General features: G+C 68.6%; 3 protein-coding genes across 8 annotated transcripts; 1 reads left to right on the forward strand and 2 right to left on the reverse strand.

The window, feature by feature from the left end:
- Nucleotides 1–3,393: 3,393 nt before the first annotated feature.
- On the reverse strand, nucleotides 3,394–10,044 carry SLC34A3 (solute carrier family 34 member 3). 6 transcript variants are annotated; one of them, XM_069579623.1, is made up of 15 exons: nucleotides 9,114–9,488; nucleotides 8,743–8,829; nucleotides 8,199–8,431; nucleotides 7,982–8,105; nucleotides 7,668–7,757; nucleotides 7,142–7,270; nucleotides 6,918–7,061; nucleotides 6,738–6,849; nucleotides 6,454–6,649; nucleotides 6,181–6,270; nucleotides 5,998–6,085; nucleotides 5,613–5,780; nucleotides 5,419–5,535; nucleotides 5,135–5,259; nucleotides 3,394–3,981 (listed from the first exon to the last, which is right to left on the reverse strand). In XM_069579623.1, exons 4-15 carry the CDS (start codon nucleotides 8,064–8,066, stop codon nucleotides 3,517–3,519), a joined length of 1,809 nt encoding a protein of 602 aa, XP_069435724.1. In that variant the 5' UTR covers nucleotides 8,067–8,105; nucleotides 8,199–8,431; nucleotides 8,743–8,829; nucleotides 9,114–9,488; the 3' UTR covers nucleotides 3,394–3,516. The 6 variants fall into 6 exon arrangements, with proteins under 6 accessions (XP_069435724.1, XP_069435722.1, XP_069435721.1 ...); XM_069579621.1 differs by lacking the exon at nucleotides 8,199–8,431 and having other exon boundaries at nucleotides 9,114–9,480; XM_069579620.1 differs by lacking the exon at nucleotides 8,199–8,431 and having other exon boundaries at nucleotides 8,743–10,044.
- A 138-nt stretch (nucleotides 10,045–10,182) lies between these two features.
- On the reverse strand, nucleotides 10,183–13,463 carry LOC138435261 (RING finger protein 224-like). The gene is given in 5 exon segments (XM_069579626.1): nucleotides 10,183–10,527; nucleotides 10,530–10,756; nucleotides 11,055–11,156; nucleotides 11,371–11,438; nucleotides 13,239–13,463. Coding segments are annotated over 5 exon segments (831 nt in total). The 5' UTR covers nucleotides 13,431–13,463; the 3' UTR covers nucleotides 10,183–10,285.
- A 1,840-nt stretch (nucleotides 13,464–15,303) lies between these two features.
- RNF208 (ring finger protein 208) lies at nucleotides 15,304–18,224 on the forward strand. Its single transcript, XM_069579627.1, has 2 exons — nucleotides 15,304–16,557; nucleotides 16,764–18,224. Exon 2 carries the CDS (start codon nucleotides 17,263–17,265, stop codon nucleotides 18,061–18,063), a length of 801 nt encoding a protein of 266 aa, XP_069435728.1. The 5' UTR covers nucleotides 15,304–16,557; nucleotides 16,764–17,262; the 3' UTR covers nucleotides 18,064–18,224.
- The last annotated feature ends 484 nt before the right edge of the window (nucleotides 18,225–18,708 follow it).

Raw genomic sequence — 18,708 nt, forward strand, 5'->3', positions numbered from 1 at the left:
GGATCGGGGGCCGAGGGGCGGCGGCGCCTGGCCCGCCCCCTGAGCTTTGGAGGCCGCCTGCCCCCTTCCTCGGTCCTCAGGCCCGCACGGGTCGTGGGCAGGTGGGCGAGCGCGTGGGGCCGCGGCGCCCGGCTGCAGAGAGGTGGGCGCGGGGCGGGCGGAGCAGGACGGGGCCCTGCCCGGCAGCGGCTTGCGGCTTGTTGTGGAGACCGCGCTGGCCTGGCGCCTGTTGCCTTGGTGCCTTGGCCCCAGGAGCTCACAGACCCGCGTGGAGACACGAGGGCCGCGCCCAGGTCTCTGGGCAACCACAGATAGGTACACCTGGCTGAACAAATGCTTGTACTTTTCCTTGAATTTTGTTTGGAGGGGAAAAAAAAAAAAACAACTTATAAAAAAAAAAACAGTTAACTTGCATGTAGTCACACTTTTAATCAATCATTTCAAAAACAGTACGCTTGCGTTATGTTTTCGTAATGTTCGCCATGGACAGTCTCTCTCGCTGTGGCCACGGGTCCTCTCTCGATTCTGGTTTTCTCAGTGAGGTTCTTACCCTCGTTTGCTCTCCAGCCCATGGATGTTGTGGGCAACCCCTGGTCACTTCTACCTAGAGAGATTGTGCTTGCTCTTCACCGTGTACTTCATGACAGCGCCGTTTCCTGGCGTGCTGCAGCATTAGGGCACTTCACGGTACACTTAATCTGGGGGTGAAACGGTTGGTAGATAGCACGCTGGCATAGGGATGAGTCTTTCCATACCCTGAGAGTGGTCTGCAGCTGCAGTCCTGAGCCTGACCTGAAGCGTGAGTCAGCATGTCAAAGTAATAGTTCCTGAAGGGCCTAGGGGACCAGCCCCTTCCCCTGCACTAGTCCAGGAAGGTGGGCCCGGCTGGTGCTGGCCACAGGCAGTGGCTTGTCGTGTGTGCAGGGTCCCTGCCTGGCATCTAGCTCTGCAAAGTAGCTTAGCTGCCCAAGCAGGCCTGCGAGGCCCTGCACTGCAGCAGGGAGGCTGCACCGAGTCGTCACGGATCAGCGAGAAAGGGAAAAACTCAGACTTTGCTCCAAGCGAGCCAGTGAGCTGGGGCACTTTGAAATGTTTGTCAGAGCCTGCCCTCCTCGCCCCCCACCCTGGGCTGAGACCCCCACTGGCAGAAGTCTCTGCTTCCTGTGACCAGTGCCCGCAAAGCCGGGAGTTCAGCGTGGCACCCCTGCTTTACAGGTAACAAAACAGTTGTGTCACCCCCCGGTATGAGCCCCAGGGCCCCTCTTGGCACCAGGTTGCCCACCTCACTCTCCCAAAGTGAACACTGGCCGGAAACAAGGCAGCAGGCCTACCCGTGGCCCTCGGCCAAGGACCACAGTTGGCACTGCTGCACAGGGCAGGTAGGGGGGGAGGCCCTGCAGGTCCCCACCCTTGACCAAGGGCGTGCCTGCCGCAGGGTGGAGGTGGGCTCCAGTGACCCACCGGGTCCAGGCTGGGGGGAGGTCTGGGCCCAGCGGGACGCAAGGCAGAGCGGGCGGGGGCCGTGGGGGTGCGGGGCACCTGGCCCTCCCGCCCGAGCTTGCAGCTGTTGAAGGCGTCCTCAACGACAGCTCTGTTTACCGGTGGCCGTGGTCCCAGCGGGAGGCTGCATTACCGCCTGGTTCATGGCCTCAAAGGACCCAGCAGTCAGCCTTTGTGGGCGGCCTCACCCGGCCCCGGAAGGAGAGGTGCACGCGCTGGGTACTTGCTTCCCTTCTCACTGCCTTCCCACCACGGGGAGGGTGAGCCCCCTCCCCCACCGTGTCCCTGGGGAAACAGCCAGGCCCAGCCCCTCCTCAGGGACTTCCATGAGAGTCAGGCTGATGTCAGAAGGGCAGCTGTGTCCTGAGGTCACAAAAGTGGGAGGAAGCCAAAAACAGGTACATGGACCTGCCACAGGGGTCTTGTTCCCACGAGGCCCCTTGTGGGTCTCAGACCAGGCGGCTCGCTCCTCCAGAGGCCAGGGTGAGCGCCAGGCTCAGGAGACCTAGAGGCCTGTTGGGAGGACAGGAGACATGGAGCTGAGAGGGGCTGGGGGACACGGGAAGGGGGGTCTGTGAGAACCCGAGTGAGAGGACGCCACTGTGGACAGGAATTGGTTCTGGGGTCCCGGTCTCATCTTCCTGACCATTCACACCTGTCCCCCTATCGGGTTTGGCTAGGCACACCTGGGGGGCTGGGAAGGAAGGTGGCCCCCATCTTCAGGGCAGCATCCCTGGATCAGAAGGTGATCACTGGTCGCAGCTGCAAACCGAGAAACAGGCAACCCATCCCCACCCCCCACCCCCGCCCCCACGCGGGTCCGAGCTGCCCAGCCGTCTGCACATGGGCACACCAAGGCGCCCGAGTTCTGGGGGAGAGACTGGATCTGCCAACACTCTCCTCTCAGGGCTGTGGCGGCACGGGTCCGGCTGGTGTTGGGGGCAGCCCTAAACCGGAGCGGGGTCAGGTTACCAGCGCCGGGCTCCAGACAAAAGCCTTCCTATGTGGAAACCCGCGGCGCGGGCAGGGGGAGGGCTGGGGGAGGGGGAGGGGAGTCAGCCCCGGGTGGGCACCTGGCCCAGAGACGTTTTACCTAGGTGCTGCCTCCAGGGGCGACCTGCGCCGGGCGTAGCGGGCAGGACCCACTTCCTGGGGTGGGGGCACTGAGCACCTGCTCTGCCCAGAACGGCGGGGTGGCGCCCCTGGCCGCCCCGGTGCAGGCCGGCGGACATGGGTAACCGCGCACTGGCCCGCCGGCTCTGCACCCCCGACCCGCAGCCCCGCGCCGCACCCGCATCCCCGTGCCCCGCAGCGGTGGGCGCCGCGCCGCGGGAGGAAAGCGGGGACGCGGGGGAGCGGGGCACCTCGGGGCCACCCGGTCCTCACCCGTGCCCCCCCCCCCACTCCGCGGCGCACCTGCGGAATTCGGGGCCCCGCAGCGGCCACGTGACGCCCTCCAGGCCGACCGCCTACAGGGGCTGCAGGGCGCCGGAGCTGCCCGCGCGTCCGCCCTCCCTCCCTGCACCACAGGGAAGGCCCCGGGCGCGTCCAGCCTCCCTGGACCCCGAGCTTCTTGCTGCGGGGTCTCCCCGCTCCGGATCGGCCGCACTCAGGGCCTTCTGCCGCCGGCGGCCGTGGAGAGTCAGTCACAGCTCGGGCTTCGGCTGTTTGGCCGCACCTCCGGGGACTTCCAGCTCCTACTCGGGCTCGGCGCTGGCCCCCGAGTGTCCGCTGGGGGGCGGCAAAGGCACTGCCCCACCCCCAGCTCTCTCCCGGGCGGGGTGGGGGTGGGGTGGGGAAAGTTTGGGGTCGAAGGTGGGGTGGAGGGAAGTTGGGTGTCGAGGGGGACCCTCCCCATGCAGCCCCGGATTGGGGAGAGAAGACGGCCCACACTTGGGTACAGGCTTTTTTTATTTGCAAAGAAGGCGACCCAGGTGACTCAGAAGTCCACAGCTACTGGGATCCCCCTGGGCCGCCAGAGGCCAGTGGGGCGAGAGGGTGAGGCACATCCACCCTTCACAACTGCTGGGAGGCCAGAACCTGGGGGTTCTCGTAACAGTGGGCCTCCTTGGCCGCAGCCTGAGGGGGGCTGCAGGCCTTGCAGGGGCAGCAGCGTCTCACCAGGAGGTCCCAGGGCTCCAGAGAGCGGAGCCAGAGGGGCAGCCAGGCCCAGGAGCGCAGGCGGCGGGGCAGCCAGGCGGGCCGGTGCCGCTGCAGGACAGTGACCAGGGCGAAGAGGAGCAGCAGCACTACCAGGGGTGCTCCGACCGCAGCCAGCACTGCGCCCCCCGCCAGGGAGAGCCCAAAGGCGGCCAGTGGCAGCACCAGGAAGCAGAGCAGCAGGTAGGCGACGGCCACCCAGCGGTAGCTGGCGGTCAGGTTCCCAAAGTGCTTGGCCAGCGGGATGGGCAGCCGGAGGATGGGCACCATGTACCACAGCAGGATGCCCGCCAGGTTGAAGAAGAAGTGGATGAGAGCGACCTGGAGGGAGGAAGGACGGGCGGGTGGGACTCAGGAGCCTGGGCTCCGTGGGAGCCATGCTCCTCCCCGTCCTGGCAGAAAGGAGGTGTCCAGGTCTGTCTGAGATGGCCACTGTGGTGGGCATGCTCTCCCCACACCCCACTGTGCCTTGCAGGTTGGGAGCCCAGTGCGGCGTTGCCATGTGGTAACTGTGTCTCTGATAGCTCTGGGGATTCCACCTTCCCCTGAGCCGGCTTCACTTGCCCATGCTTCATCCACAGCGACCCTACTCATGCTCATTCCTCAGTGGGCTTAGCCACTCAGCCCCAGGTTCTGGCCTGGCTCCTGCGAGGAGGAGTTGCGAGGAGGAACACAATTCTCTCCAGGGGTTGCTGGAGAAGTCGAGGAGTCGCTGTGGTGGGTGCATTCCGGAGGGCTTCCTGGAGGAGGGGGATCAGGGCCCTGCACTGGGAGGTTCTAAATGGACAGAGATGGAGCTGAGGCAAGAGAGCAGGTGGGAGTTGGGGAGCGCTGGGGTTCATCTCTTCTTGTGGGCAGCAGCCCAGTGAGATCCAGGCCTTCTAGAGCCGCACCTATGAGGGCACTGGGATGGAGGCAGTGGGGCCCAAGGGGCTACCTGTAGAGAATCAGGGGGACTGGATGGGACTGGGCGTGGGGCTCAGAGCTGGGGGGCTGGCGGGAGGCGTCCTGGAGGCAGAATTGGGACTGGGTAGGAGTGCACGGAGGGAGCTGGGGAGTTGTCCAAGTGGGGACCTGTGCCGCTTAGGCCGCTGGGGGGTGGAGGGCATCCCAGAGGTGGTGAGATGGAGAGGCTTGAGGCCACAGCGGCCCCTCAGGAAAGCCGCCAGCTGGAACCAGGAAGAAGGCCTGGGGCTACAGGGTCCTGGAAATAATGAGGTTGCAGGGGAAGAGGGGAAGGCCTGGGACCCCGAGGAGTCCCACAGGGCCCTTGGGGTCCCAGGAGGCGAGGCTGTGGGCTTGAGTGGGCAGCCAGAGGTGGAGTCCAGGAGAGCGAGGCCTGAGGCCCCAGGACACACGTCCCACTACCAGCCTACAGGACCGGACAGGAGGGGGTCTGACCCAGAGCGGAAGCCCCAGCCCACACTGGGAGTGGAGGGGCCTGCAGGCCGGGGAGGGTGCAGGAGGGCGGTACCTGGACGGCGCTGAGCAGCATGTCCGAGGGGCTGGCCAGAGCTGCCAGCAGGGCCGTGGTGGTGGTGCCAGTGTTGGAACCCAGGAAGAGAGGGTACGCTCGCTCCAGGCTGATCACCCCGACCCCTGGGGGAGCCAGGGGTCATCACGGGCTCTGAGCCCACCCACCACCCACCCGGGAAGAGAGGGTACGCTCGCTCCAGGCTGGTCACCCCGACCTCTGGGGGAGCCGGGGGTCATCACGGGCTCTGAGCCCACCCCCCAGGTGCTGCGGGCTCTGCTCACCGATGAGCGGCACGATGGCTGCAGTGAAGACGCTGCTGCTCTGGAGCACGAAGGTCAGGCCGGCGCCCACGAGCATGGCCAGGTAGCCGCTGAGCCAGCCAAATGGGCGGGGGAAGTCTGCGAAGCGAGACCCATTGACCCCGAGCCCCGCTTCCCCGCCCCCACCTCCGCGGCGGCCCCGCTTCCCGCCGCACCAGCGTTGATGACCGTCCTCACGGCCTGGGCGACGCGGCCCCGCAGAGTGGAGTTGAGCAGCTTGACAATGAGGACGAGGCAGGAGCAGAGCACGAGCAGGGAGGCGGCCAGCAGGATGAGGCCCACGGCCAGGTCCGCGAGCGCCGTGCCGGCGAACAGGTGGCGGCCTGGGGCAGGGCGGGGGCAGGTGAGCCGCGGCCAGCGCGGGGCGGGCGGGGGCGGCGGGGGGCGGCGGGGGCGCGCGGGGCGGCGGGGGCGCGCGGGGCGGCGGGGGCGCGCGGGGCGGCGGGGGCGCGCGGGGCGGCGGGGGCGCGCGGGGCGGCGGGGGCGCGCGGGGCGGCGGGGGCGCGCGGGGCGGCGGGGGCGCGCGGGGCCGGGCCTCACAGGGCACGGGCCCCTCAGACGCAGAGCCGTTCTTCCCAGGGCAGGGGACCCCCGCCGCCGCTCCGCAGTGGCTGCTGTTCCCCGCGGCCTGGGAAGACAAGGTGGTGGGGCTCAGGACGGGGTCAGAGTAGGCGGGGCCGGGTAATTCAGTGGGTCTGGGGTCAGGGATCAGCGGCGCCTCACCGTCTGCTCCCTGGTGCCGCACCATCGCTTAATAAGGCTCCGGTTGGTGGCGTTGCCCGTAGCACTGCCCATAAGGACATCAGCGTCCAGCTGGGAACAGAGGATCCGGGACTGGCGTCAGTTCCTCAGGACTGGCCTGGGGCTCGGAGGACTGCAGCCAGGTCCACCGTGCTTGCCCCACCCGACCCTGGGCCCAGACTGGTCTCCCCAGCAAAGCCCTTCCAGCAGGGCCCTGGCCTGTGGGTCCTACCAGAAAGGAGTGAGCCGCCTCACCTGCACGATGAGGTGTGTGAGCGGCCGGGTCAGCACCTTGAGGATGTCGGGCGCGTGCCCCCCGGGCTGCAGGTTGGCGGCACCCAGCATCAGCGCACTGAGCCTCTCCAGGGGGGCTGCAGCACTCTCCAGCGGCAGCAGAACCAGCGCCGTGAGCCAGTTGAAGATGCCGTGCACAGCCGAGCCGCCGAAGGCTCTGGGGTCGCACAGAGGCAGCTGGGTGCCGGCCTTGGCCACCACCCGGATTGCCACCCCAGGCCCTGCCTGCCCCTTACCCCGCTCACCTCCGAAACTCGTCCCGGTCCCCCGACTGTGCCATCGAGACCAGGGTGCTGGTGATGGATGTGCCCACGTTGACACCCATGATGATGGGCACAGAGGCCCGGACAGTCAGCACTGTGGGGGCGCGGCGTCAGCTAGCCGCCGCCACCCCCCCACCATCCCGGGAGGGGAGGGGCACTCACGCTTGGAGGCCACCATGCTGACCACGATGGAAGAGGATGTGCTGGAGCTCTGCACCAAGACGGTGACCAGCACGCCAATGACCAGTCCCGCTACAGGGTTGGACAGCACCACGTTATCCTTGAAGATGTCTCCAGTTACTTTGCCTGCGCCCGGGAGACAGGTGTCCTGAGGCTGGGGAGGCCGGGCTGGCCACCAGCCCGCAGCCACCTGTCGGGTCACTCACTGCCTAGCAGCTGGAAGGCGGAGCTGAGGATGTCCAGGGAGCAGATGAAGAGGTAGAGGCCGCCCAGCAGCCCGCAGGCCTTGAGGAAGCCGGTGAGCACCCGCAGCGCCCTGCCGGCTGCACTGAGCTCTGAGGACACAGGGCAGGGCGGTCCTTGGCGGGTCCCGCCCTCCCGTGCACCCCTCCCGTGCACCCCTCCCGTGCACCCCTCCCAGGCCCCTTCCTTTTCTCCCTATTCCCAGGGCAGGGCCTCAATCCCCCTTGTCTGTCCCTTGGCAGAATGCTTAGGCTGACAGCCCTGTGGGGTCTCCTGGGAGCCTGACTGCCCACAGGACGGAGGAGGAGGACCAGCGCGGCGGGCAGCCGTCCTGCTGAAGGGCCGGGTGCCCTGGTTGGGGTCTGCGGTGCGCTTCCGTGGGGCCTGTTGGAGCAAAGCCCCTCCTCGCTCTCTCAAGAACCCTCTCCAGACTCACACCCGGCAAGGTGGAGCCGTGCTGGACCGACTACCCGCTACCTCCAAACCTACCTCTCCAGGCCTGTCCGGGGTCCTTCAGCTGAGGGAGGGCCCAGGGGTCCATGTCTCTGTCTTCCAGTATGGAGGCAGAACCAGAGATCCCTGCAGGGGTCGGGGTCAGCTAGGGCCAGGGACCTTCTGGACACCTTCAGCCCCGAAGCACAGGGGCTTGGGGTGAGGGATGGCAGCGGGAAGGAAGGGTCTGGCCGTGGGCTCTCCTGGGGACCGGCTGGTACCCCTCTCCCAGCTTCCCCAGTGTGATGAGTCAGGGGCCAGGTGGGTGGGCAGGGACGCCGGTGGAGGTTGGGACCCTGGGTCTCTGGTACCTGTGTTTCCCAGCCTCTGGTCCACCAGGCCAACTGTGTCCAGAGGGGCGGGAGGGGCCGGGCCACCGGTGAGGGGATGCGGCATGGATTTCAAGCAGGAACAGACCCAGGCCCAAACCCAGATCTGCCGGGGAGAAGGGCAGTTCAACGCTGCCCCCTGCCCGCCAGCTCTTGGGGTGTCCTGGCCTGAGAGCTTCCCACCGTCCCCCCTTCCCACCTGCTGTTGGCCTCAGCGGTCTCCCCCTTCCTCCTTCTGCAGGGGGATGGCTACAGTGACCCCAGGTGGCTGTTAGGTGAGCTCAGTCTGGTCTGGGGGCACAGAGTGGAGGAAGCCCTGGCTCGCTGCTGATTCTGGCTGGAGGAAGGGCTGGTGGGTGACCCAGGGTGCTATGGCGTAGCCTGAAGTGGCCGGGACTCCGGGGCGTCTCCGATTGGGTGTCACAGAGGCCACTGCAGACGGTCACAGCTTAGACTTTGGCATTTGGTACCAAACGGCAACGTCTCCACTTGATAAGGGCCCATTCCCAGTGATGGGGAGCAGGACAAGAGGCTTGATGCCCCACCCCACCTCAAGGCTCCCTCCTCAGCCTGCTGGGCCTGGACCCCCAGGGTCTGGGTCCTGGGGAGCCTGCGGTAACCCCTCCCTCTGGCTGCCCCCAAACTGGTCTCTCAACCTCAGCTGCTGGAGAGTGAGGTGGGCGCTAAGCCCTGGGCCCTGACCCCAGTGTCCTGGGCCCCCGCCTGGTTCTAGAAGCTCCTACCTGTGTGGGCAGTGAGGGGCACCTTCGGGGAGGAGACACGGGCTGAGAGCAGCTGCAGGTCAAAGATCGGCTGGGCGCGCACATGACCTGCCGTGTACTGAGCCCATTAATGTTTACCCAGGAGCCAAGGGCCCCCCAGGGGTACCATCGCAGCCCTGGGTGCCGGCCTCTTCCAGGCCCCACCGTCACCCAGGGGTGAGCAGGGCTGGGCAGCCGGCCCCCAGAGCTGGGCTCCCGCACGTGGACGCCTGAGGGACATGGCGGGATGCTGCATGCTGGCCGCCTGTGGCAGGCAGGATGCTGGCACTCTGGCCGGCTGTCCTGGGGACCCCCCGGGAAGGCTGCTCTCATCTCTGCAGGCCTTCTCGTACCTGTCCTGCCGCGGTCACGTGGCCAGAAGGAAGCTCTTTGCACCAGGTGGGCTGGGAGGGCAGCAACCCCTGAGGTCACCCAGTTCAGGGCTGGGCCTGGCAGAGCTCCCACCCAGCGGCGCAGCCCCAGAGGGGGCCAGCAACGGTCACAGTCACAGGCGTCCCTGCCTTCTCCCACTCCAGGCCACGCTGCTGCTCAGCCCAGCACCCGAGCCCACCCGGTTCTCTCCCCAGCTGGTCCGGCCCCCTCATTCACAGGTGCCTCTTTCTGGAGTCGGGCCCTTTCTCACTCCGGGTATGTGGGGAGGGTGAGCAGCCCCGCCCCAGCCGGCTGCTGCCTCGAGCCCCTGCCTGCTGTCCACCAACCACCGGGGCTGGGGGACTTTGTCCCCATGAAGGAGGAACTCTCCGACTGTCCTCTCAGCACATTCTCTGGCCTGTCCCTCCCATCCTGCCCCCCACGGCTGGGGCGGGCCCCTCGGCCCTTCCAGGGGTCCTGAGCAACAACCCCTTCCCGCGGCGGGGAGGTGGGCGTGCGGCAGTCAGACCGGTGGGGTCTGTCTCTGGTCCCTCTGAGGGTCTGTGTGGCCACCCCCGGGAGGCACAGGATGCCACAGGCCCGGGGAGGGGCCGGCTGTCGTGAGCGCCCCTCCGCAGTCACCCCCTGGCCTGGAGTTCCTTGCACACCTACAGCAGCAGCAGCCACCGTGCTTGTCGTCCCCAAACCACCTGACACACCGCGAGCTGGGGGCAGTGAGCGGGTGGGCTTCACAGAGGGTGAAGGCAGAGACCCTCCAGCTGGGCTCAGGGCTCTGTAAGGAGGGGCCCTCCTCCAGCAGGCCAGGAGCGGCCTCTGCTGGGCCTGCCCCCCAGCCTGCAGCCCCGGCCCGGACACTGGCCCCCAGACAGTTGCAGGAGCTGCCTCTGAGCTGCGTCCAGACCTGCGCTGGGCTCGTGGGACTCTGACAGCAGCGCCCCCGCAGGGCACACAGACCCCCGTGGGGCCTGGGGCCTGGCCTGGATTCCAGCTCCTGCAGGGGTGCACGGCGCTGTGGGCACAGCTCACCACCTTAGAGGGTGGCCCCGGGGCAAGAACACGGGGCTGTTTCGGGAAGCCTGTGCCTCGTGCTGCAGGCCAAGGCTCCCTTCCGAGGGGCAGCGCCGAGCAACGCTCAGAGCTGGGGGCTGCCTGGGGGACCCCAGCAGAGGCTGCGGCAGGCCGGGCAGCAGCCTCCGGGCTGGGGGAAGCGGGGCAGGGGCTCCGACGCGGGGAGGAGCCCGGCCGGTTGCTGAGTAGCAGTGGGGCTGCCCTTGGGGGGCCCGGGAGGGTGAGGCTCCAGGCGAGACGGCCCCCGCCCGGCCCCGACGGCCAGGAGGGCAGCCAGGTCGAGGTCCCGCATGGCCACCCCTCCGCGGGCACGGGCGTGCTCTGGCGGCACTGCGGGCAGGGGACCCAGCGCTGCTCGGGGGCCGGTGCAGCCAGCCGCCGCACGCACGCCTGGCAGACAGTGTGGCCGCAGTAGAGGCGGCGGGGCAGGTGCCCGGCGAGGTCATAGGCCGAGTAGCAGACGACGCAGTCACCGCGCTGGGGCCCAGTGGCCGCGGCCTCTTCAGAGGCTGAGTGCCCCTCTGGCAGCAGCATCCTGGGGAGGGATACGGAGTGGGTAAGGTATGGCCTCTGCAAGCATCCCCCGGGTTTGGGCTCAGCAGGGGAAGTGCTCCCCCGGCCCCAGAGGACCGGAATCCAGGCCTCTGCAGGCCTGAGAGGTGGGCAGTGGCCCGTGGGGCTGGCCGACACCGGGGCCTGGGCACAGCCTCAGTCCTCGTGACTGCTGGTCGGGCAGCGCCCTGGCCTGCGGCCCGGCCTCGGTGGCCCTTCGGCACCCTCCCAGGCTCGTACCCACCCCCCAGCCACTTGCTCGAGCCCCAGGTCTGTCTTACCTGCATCTGCTCTGCCAGGTGGCTGTGTCCAGAACGAGGGTGGCCAGGGGCAGGCTGGGGGGACCCGGGGCGCCTGGGGCTCCCTCCCTGGGGCTCACGTTACTGGCTGGACATGGACCAGTCAGCGAGGAGGCAGGTGGTGGCTGCAGGCTGCGTGGGCTCCCCTTTCAGCCTCAAAGCGCTTGCAACTGGATCCACCAACACCACCAACTGGGCTGGAGACGCCCCCGCTCCACCCCCCGACGCTGCGTAGCACTGCCCAACTTCCTGCCTCGAGACCCGGCCCTGCGCCCACTCACACTCGACCGCCACTCACCACAGGAAAGCTTTCTGGCTCCCACCTGGGCGCTGCGGGCTCTTCAGCACTCGGTTCCTCCAGGAAACCTGCCAGGACCCCCACAAGCTCAGAGCCCCGAGGGGCCCCCCACTCCGTGGCTCAGCCCCCGCGTGTGTGTCCGTGCTGAGCTGTCACAGTGCCTTTTTGTCCCCTCGGCGTTTCCATCACAAGCTAGCCCCGCGAGGAGGCCCGCAAGCACAGGAGTGGAGAGACCACCCAGAAACCCCCAGGCGCAGGGTGCTGTGGAAAGCCCCTGGCGCCCCTTCAGAGGCCACCTCCCCCTGGCACACACCTGGCCAAGGCCCCAGGGCCAGCCCGGTGGCATAGCAGGATGGGGTGTGTCAGGGAGGGCTGGGAGGGGGTCAGACCCCAGAACCTCCCCCGCTGGAGGAGGCCAAGGGCCAGAAGGCCCCTCCTCACTCCCACCACCCTGGCAGTCCTCTGCCTCCTGGGCTGGTTGGACGGGTTTCTGTGGCCGCCCCGGGTGGGGTCATCTTCCTGTGGGGGCCAGCCAGGGGCAGGGGCCGGGAACCTGGCATGTCTGAGTCCCCATGTAGTCAGGCCAATGACATGTCTGCCCACACCCAGAGACCGGTCCTGCCACGCGGCCAGTCACCAGGGGTCAGGGGAGGGCTGTCACCGGGACCCGTCCATCCTGCGAGGCCAGCTCGCCTTCTCCAGCTGTCTGCCCCATCCCAGAAACATCAAGGCACCTAGTGCTGGCCTGGATGCTCCCCCTGCACACGCGCTTTCCTGCCTCACCCCAGGCCCGAGGGGCTCAGCACCCCCGGCCTCCCACGCAGGCGTGCCGTGCTGCCCAGACAGCTGGGAGACGGGTCTGGCCCAGCACTGTCTGCCCACCTCTACAGAGCCCGGGCCCCAGAGGCAGGACAGTGGGGAACAGCACATGGCAGATGCCAGGGACCAGGGTGATCTGTGGGAAACCAGAAAGACACACAGGCAGGGCAGTGACTCACGGGTGGGCCGGGCCAGGTGCGGGGCCCCGGGCTCCCACCCCCGGAAACCTGCCTGCGCTGGTCCCACCCGCCACAGTGCTGCCAACCGGGCCCTCCTCCGGGAGGCTTGTCTCGGGCTCAGCACCCTGTTCCACGCACAGCATCCTCCTGCTGTCTAACTTGCCCCCAACTGGCCTTCCTGTCCAGCCCACGGGCCAAGCTGAGGCCGCAGGTCAGGTTGTCCTGAGGCTGCCCCGCCCGTGACTGTCCCACAGAGGCTGGCGGTCTCTGGCGGCATTTAGCCCGGGACCCTCCCCAAGGGGACAGTGGCAAGGAAGAAGTGTCCAGGAGGGAGCTCGCACAGCTTTATTGCTTGGGCCTGGGCCTCGAAGAGGCGGTCAAGGGTGCCCCCAGCACGGGCAGTGCCCAGGGCTCCATTCCAGGGGCCTGGGCCCGACATGTCAGCCTTCCCGGTGGGTTGGGTGCAGCTGTCCAGGGAGGGGAGCGGCCAGTGCCCGTGACGCCGCCACAGTGGCGGTCCCAGCTGTCCAGGCCCTGGCCACGGCCGCCTGAGCGGAGGCCGGCTGGCGGCGCCAGGCCTCGGGGCCGGCGGGGGCCGGGCTAGCAGACGACGCAGCAGCAGCTGTGGCAGCGGCAGAAGCGGGGGCAGTGGCAGCAGGGACAGCAGGGACAGCACCAGCAGTGGTGCGCGATGTCGTCGCCGCGCCCCACGGGCGGCGGGCCGGCGTAGGCCAGGCCTGCTGGGCGCTGCCCGCTGCCGCAGGGCTTGCAGGGCTGCTGACAGGCTGGCTGGCCCCGGACGGAGGCAGCCTCCTTGGCGCCCTGGGGCCCTGGGGCCTCCTCCAGAGGCTCCCGGGTGCAGGAGCTCACCGGCAGAGGCTGCGACTCTGCGGAGGATGAGCCCGCCTTCAGCTGCTGCCCCAGCTCAGGCCGCAGGTGAGCCCTCGGGATGCTTATGTGGGCATACGGGTTCTTGACGAGTGTCTCATGGGGGTCCATGGCCCTGCTGGCAAAGGTGAGCAAAGGAGACAAAGTCAGCTCCGGGGAGGGCAGCAGCTGCATCCCCAGGTAAGCCAGGCTGTGGAAGCGCCTGAGTGTGCAAGGCCTGTGTGTGTGTGTGTGTGTGTGTGTGTGCAAGATGGCAGAGTATAGGGACCATGAAGGCCAGCATCTCTCAGCTGTCCCCAGGTGTCCGCCACCCTCCCTGAGTGGCAGGGCCCTGTGATGGAGCTGGAAGTGGGGCGGGGGCTGGGAGACACAGCTAGGCTGGTCTGACCGCGGGTGGGGAAGTCCCTCAGCCCAGGACCCACCTGGAGCTGCGGTGGCGGCGAGCTGTCCTCTTGCCCAGGTCCTTGCTCCTGTGAGCTGAGCCTCCAGTAGCTGGCTTTTTCCTCCTGGGGAGGGGCGGGGCCTCGGGCGGGGCTCAAAGACAGGGTTCCCAAGATGCCAGAAGGCCCCAATCCTGCAGCACAGCAGCCACCCACCTTTCCTTTCCTGCATGGGTGGTGGCCAGGCCTGGGCTCCCGGGGACCCTGCCAGCCTGGCTGATTCAGCCTTGACCCATCTGGGCCATGTCCAGGCCTTCCGCGAGCCGGCAGGTCAACGGAATGCAGGACAGGAGCCTGGGTCAGGCCCGCAGATGATCTGGGGCCTGGCCGTCACCCACAGCCTCAAAGCCACTGCTTTGAAGCAGAGGGAGGGGGCTGCACGGTGACCTGAGCCTCTTGCCCGCAGGCAGAGACCAGGGCATTACTGAGCACGCTGCTCTGCTCGGAGGCTTACTGTGTTTCTAACTGATGAAAGATGTTTGGTTTGCATACCTTTGCCGATAAAACTTATCTCACTACTGGCAACATGAGTTTCATACACAAGTGGCGTTTCCTGCTCATTTCTGAAACTAGTTTTGCTCTGGTGGGGGAGGGGGGGCCTGTGGACAACCCCCCGTCTCTCAGGGGCCGCATCCTCGGCCCTCCCACCTCCCCCAGCTTCACGTCCTAGGTGGCGCCTGGCGCCTGCCACGCCCTGGGGTCGCTGTGTGCGGGGGTCACAGCGGACGTGCGCTCTCGGCGCAGGGCCTGGCACTGGCGAGCTCCGCCTGGGGCGGCCGGGCCCGCACCCCTCGTCCTTCGCGCTCGGGGGCAGGGGGCGCCTCCGGGAAGGGCGGGGTCCAATCAGACGTGGTCCAGAGGCCAGCTGACCCGCGCGGCCGGTGTGGGGCCAGTCAGACCGGTCTGGGCACAAACTCTACCGATGCGGCAAGGGATGCGGGGGGAACGGGGCCAGAGCCGGAATCGGGGGGCCGACGGCGCAGGCCCACCGCGCAGCTCAGGGCCCACCGCGCAGGCTCCGCGGGCCCCGCCCGCCGCCCCACAGCGTCCGCCGCGGCGGAGGGGCGGGGGCCGGCGCGTGCGCAAACCTGGCCTGGAAGGACGCGGGCGGCTGGTGCGGACTGTAGTCCCCAGAAGCCTCCGCGCTCGAGGGTTTTCCCAAAGACCAGGCTCGGGGTCAGCGGGCCCCTTCCCGCCAGACCCGGGCTTGGGCCGCCCCCGGCGCTGAGCTTCCGGGCCCGGGCGGGGCGGGGCCTCGAGATGGGGCAGGAGGGGCCTGAGTAGAGCCGCTGCCCAGGCTGGACCCCGAGCCCTCCCCCGGCCGAGGCTGCCTCAGTTTCCCGGCCTTCGGGCCAGGGCCCCTCGCTGCCCCTCCCTTGGGCACCTGCTCACGTGCACAGCTCTCACACTCGAGTGGTGGGTGACACTGAAGGGCAGGCGCTAGACTGAGGCCTCAGAGAGAGCAAAGTTGGGCCTGTGGGCCCAGAACGCCTTTCCAGCCTCCTGCCCATGTGGGGCCCTTCATCAGGAATGCCGACCGCGCTGGGCTCTGCTGCCCTGCAGGAGCTGGGCTTAAGTCTATAGCCAGGGGCACTCTGGCCTGTAACAGAGCCGAGCAGCTGTGGTTAGAGGGGCTGGGTCTGTCCAGGGTCAGAAGCAGGGCCCAGTGCTGGTCAAAGGAACGCCGGCAAGCCACGTCGTGGCTACGGCAGGTTAAGGAAAGGCACTCTGGAGGCCCAGGCCACTCCAGTTCCCTGCCCTCCCTCTCACCTGACAGCCCCTCACAGGCAGAGGGTGTGTCCTGGGGGGGCAGGGAAGTCTGGCGAGGAAGCAGCTGAAAGGAATGGGGCCTTGCTGGGTGGGGTCGGGTTAGCCCACAGCTGTCTGATGGCCTGGCACCTGCTGACCTGCTAGGGTGCCGGAAAGGCCTCTCCGCCCATCCGGGTAGTGCGTGTCCTCCGTGAGCTGCCCTGTGGGGCCTGTCCTGCCATCGGTCTGACCTGCTGCGCACCCCTCGCACCACCCACGTGTCCCAGCGTCCTGTCCTTGGAGCACTCCCAGCCAGGGTTCCTGTCCTTGGAGCACTCTCCCAGCCAGGGTTCCTCCATCGTCCACTCCTTCGATGCACACTTGCCCACCCCTGCTCACCCTCTTCTGCCCTCAGCCGGCCTGAGCTGGGCACCTGTGAGCCGGAACAGCCCGGAGGCATTCTCTAGGGGCCGAGGGGAAGGCAGTCCTCCAGAGACTCTGCCTGACGGTGGGGCCCCAGGGCCTGCTTTCCTGGGAGCACCCTAGGGCTCCCTCTCCCCTTCCTCCCTCTGGTATTGTGAGATCTCAGAGTACTCCTTCCCTTCCAGAATCGGGGCAGGGGGCTTGACCAGGACCCAGGGTCAGCAGGCGGGGCCGGAGGTGGGGAAGACGGGAGGAGGCCTGCCGTGGGGATCCCGACTCCCACGGGGCCCGCGGGGGGAGGGGGAGGACGACCCCCAGAGCGGGCGCCAGGCCCGCGGCGGATCGAGGGGCGGCAGAGAGACTGGCCCCGCCCCGCGGACCCCGCGCGGGTCCCCAGACGGGGGGTGGCGCTGCGGGCGCCGCGCGCACTGCGGTCCCCGCGCCTCCGCCGCAGAGCGCGCCACGCTCCGCACGCACCTGCCGCCGCCGCCGCCGCCGCCGCGCCGAGCCCCGCGCCCGCGCCCCACGCCCCCGGGAGCCGCCGCGGCCCGGCCATCGCCCGAGGTCGCCGCCGGAGCTTTCGGAGCCGCCGAGCCAAGGCTCGGGCGCCGCATCCAGGCCTGCCTTTGAGACAACCTCTGCGGAGGCGGCGGCGCGCGGCCCGGCCCGGGAACGCCAGGCTGGGGCAGGTGAGTGCGGGCGGGGCGGGACACCGCGGGGTCTTCGCTCGCCTGCCTCCACTCCTGGGCAGAGGTCGGGCCTCGGGCGCGAGGGGCTACGGAAGGGGCTGGGTTCCGAGTCTGTCGAGGGTCGGGGTCAGAGGTCGGGCGCCCTGTCTTTTGTGCGCGGTGAGGGTGGGCCCAGGTGCTGACCTCACGCCGTCTCTCACCTGCAGCTCCGGCCCAGCCCCGGCCTCTCCTGTGCTTCCGCCGCCAACCCCGAGCTTGCCGCCCGGGTCCTTTGGCGGCCAGAGCTCAGGCTAGCTGCCTTCCCTGGGCGCCCTGTCCTGGAGCCATGGGGCCCACCTAGCCCCTGCCTGCCCGGATGTCCGGGCCCCGGGACGGCTGATCTCGGCTACAGGGGGACCTCCTGCAACGCCCCCTGGCCAGCCTCAGAGGCCAGAGACCCTGGGTGAGCCCCTGGGCCCGACCCCCGGCCCAGGGCAACCGCCCACACCCCCCTGCCCCTCTCCTCCTCCCCCACCCCTTCCTCCTCCCCCGCGGACCGGACCTGAGAAGCCACTGTGGCCGCTGGGGGGGGCCCTTCCCCCCAAGCTTTTGCCCACCTCCTCCAGGAGTCCACAGGGCAGCCAGGATGCTGTCCCCTCGCTGCCCCCCCGGCCCCACCCAACTCCCCCAGTCCCCCGAGCACCCAGTCTGACTGGAGACAGCCGGATGCCGGCTGACCTGGGGCCTGAGGCGGGCGGTGGCTGGCCGGGCTTCCTCATGTCCTGCCTGAAGGGCCCACATGTCATCCTCAAGATGGAGGCCATGAAGATGGTCCACCCTGAGAAGTTCCCTGAGCTGCAGGCGGCCACCCCCTGCTTCCCGCCCGCGCCCCGGCCCGCCCCGGCCCTCGCGCCCAAGCGAGCCTGGCCCTCAGACACAGAGATCATCGTCAACCAGGCCTGTGGGGGGGACATGCCCGCCCTGGAAGGGGCGCCCTGCACCCCGCCCCTGCCACGGCGGCCCCCCAAGGGCAGCGCTGAGCTGGGCTTCCCCCGGGGGGCGCCGGCGGACGAGGTCATCGTGAACCAGTACGTGATGCGGCCCGGCCCTGCGGCCCCAGGGGCCCCTGCGGCAGCGGTGGCCGCGGCCCCGGGGGAGCCTCTGGAGTGCCCGACGTGCGGGCACACGTACAACGCCACGCAGCGGCGGCCCCGCGTGCTGTCCTGCCTGCATTCCGTGTGCGAGCAGTGCCTGCAGATCCTCTATGAGTCCTGCCCCAAGTACAAGTTCATCTCCTGTCCCACCTGCCGCCGTGAGACTGTGCTCTTCACGGACTACGGCCTGGCCGCGCTGGCCGTCAACACGTCCATCCTGAGCCGCCTGCCGCCCGAGGCGCTGACCGCCCCGTCGGGTGGCCAGTGGGGTGGCGAGCCTGAGGGCAGCTGCTACCAGACCTTCCGGCAGTACTGCGGGGCTGCGTGCACGTGCCATGCGCGGAACCCGCTGTCTGCCTGCTCCATCATGTAGTGCCCGCCCGCCTGCCACCGCCCGCCAGTCCGTGCTCGCTGCTGCTTCAGGGATCTGGCCCTGCCCTGTTGCCCGCTAACCCCTTGCCCACCACAGCTTCCGGCCCCACCCGCGTGGCATTGTCGCTGCAGCCAACTCTGCCATTAAAACTGTTTGCCAAAGTCTGCACCTCGTGCCCTGCACCGGAGCCGAGGCCTGCTCACAGGCCCGGGCCGGGGGGGGAGTGGGCACCCAGAGCGGCAGCCCTGGTGGGGTCCAGGCTGAGCAACCGGAGCGAGGCCAGATACTGGGGGTCAGCCTGCTCTGCTCAGTGGGGCCCAGGTGGGGCCTGCGTGTGCGTGTGTGAGCCACCTGTGTGCTCCGGGCAGGCCTGTGGGAGCAACTGGGCGGAGCAGGGCCGGCTGGACAAAGGGAGGGCACGGGAGGGCACCTTCTCTGCGCTGGGCCCTGGGTGTGAGTGCAGCCGGGGGCACGAGGCAGCCCACCTGGGCCGCGGAGCCCGCCTGACTCCCTGAGGCGCTGTGGGCACAGCCCGGGGGCCCGTCTGAGCTGGGGCTGGGACAAAAGCTGGCTGCAACCACAGTGGGGTACAGGGCCTGAGGGCCTCCTGTCCGGTACTGAGCGACTGCATCTGAAGAAGGGACT

This window comes from Ovis canadensis, chromosome 3 (genome assembly GCF_042477335.2).
Source record: "Ovis canadensis isolate MfBH-ARS-UI-01 breed Bighorn chromosome 3, ARS-UI_OviCan_v2, whole genome shotgun sequence".
NCBI lineage: Eukaryota > Metazoa > Chordata > Mammalia > Artiodactyla > Bovidae > Ovis > Ovis canadensis.

Excerpts from the sequence above, each read along its gene's own strand:
- SLC34A3 (XM_069579620.1), bottom strand. The coding sequence starts at position 9,093 with ATGAGAGCAGCCTTCCCGGGGGGTCCCCAGGACAGCCGGCCAGAGTGC. Across the intron at positions 7,758-7,981 it reads CCAGAGGCTGGGAAACACAG|GGATCTCTGGTTCTGCCTCC; the intron begins GTACCAGAGACC and ends CGACCCCTGCAG. Across the intron at positions 6,650-6,737 it reads GACCGGGACGAGTTTCGGAG|AGCCTTCGGCGGCTCGGCTG; the intron begins GTGAGCGGGGTA and ends GTGCGACCCCAG.
- RNF208 (XM_069579627.1), top strand. The coding sequence starts at position 17,263 with ATGCCGGCTGACCTGGGGCCTGAGGCGGGCGGTGGCTGGCCGGGCTTC.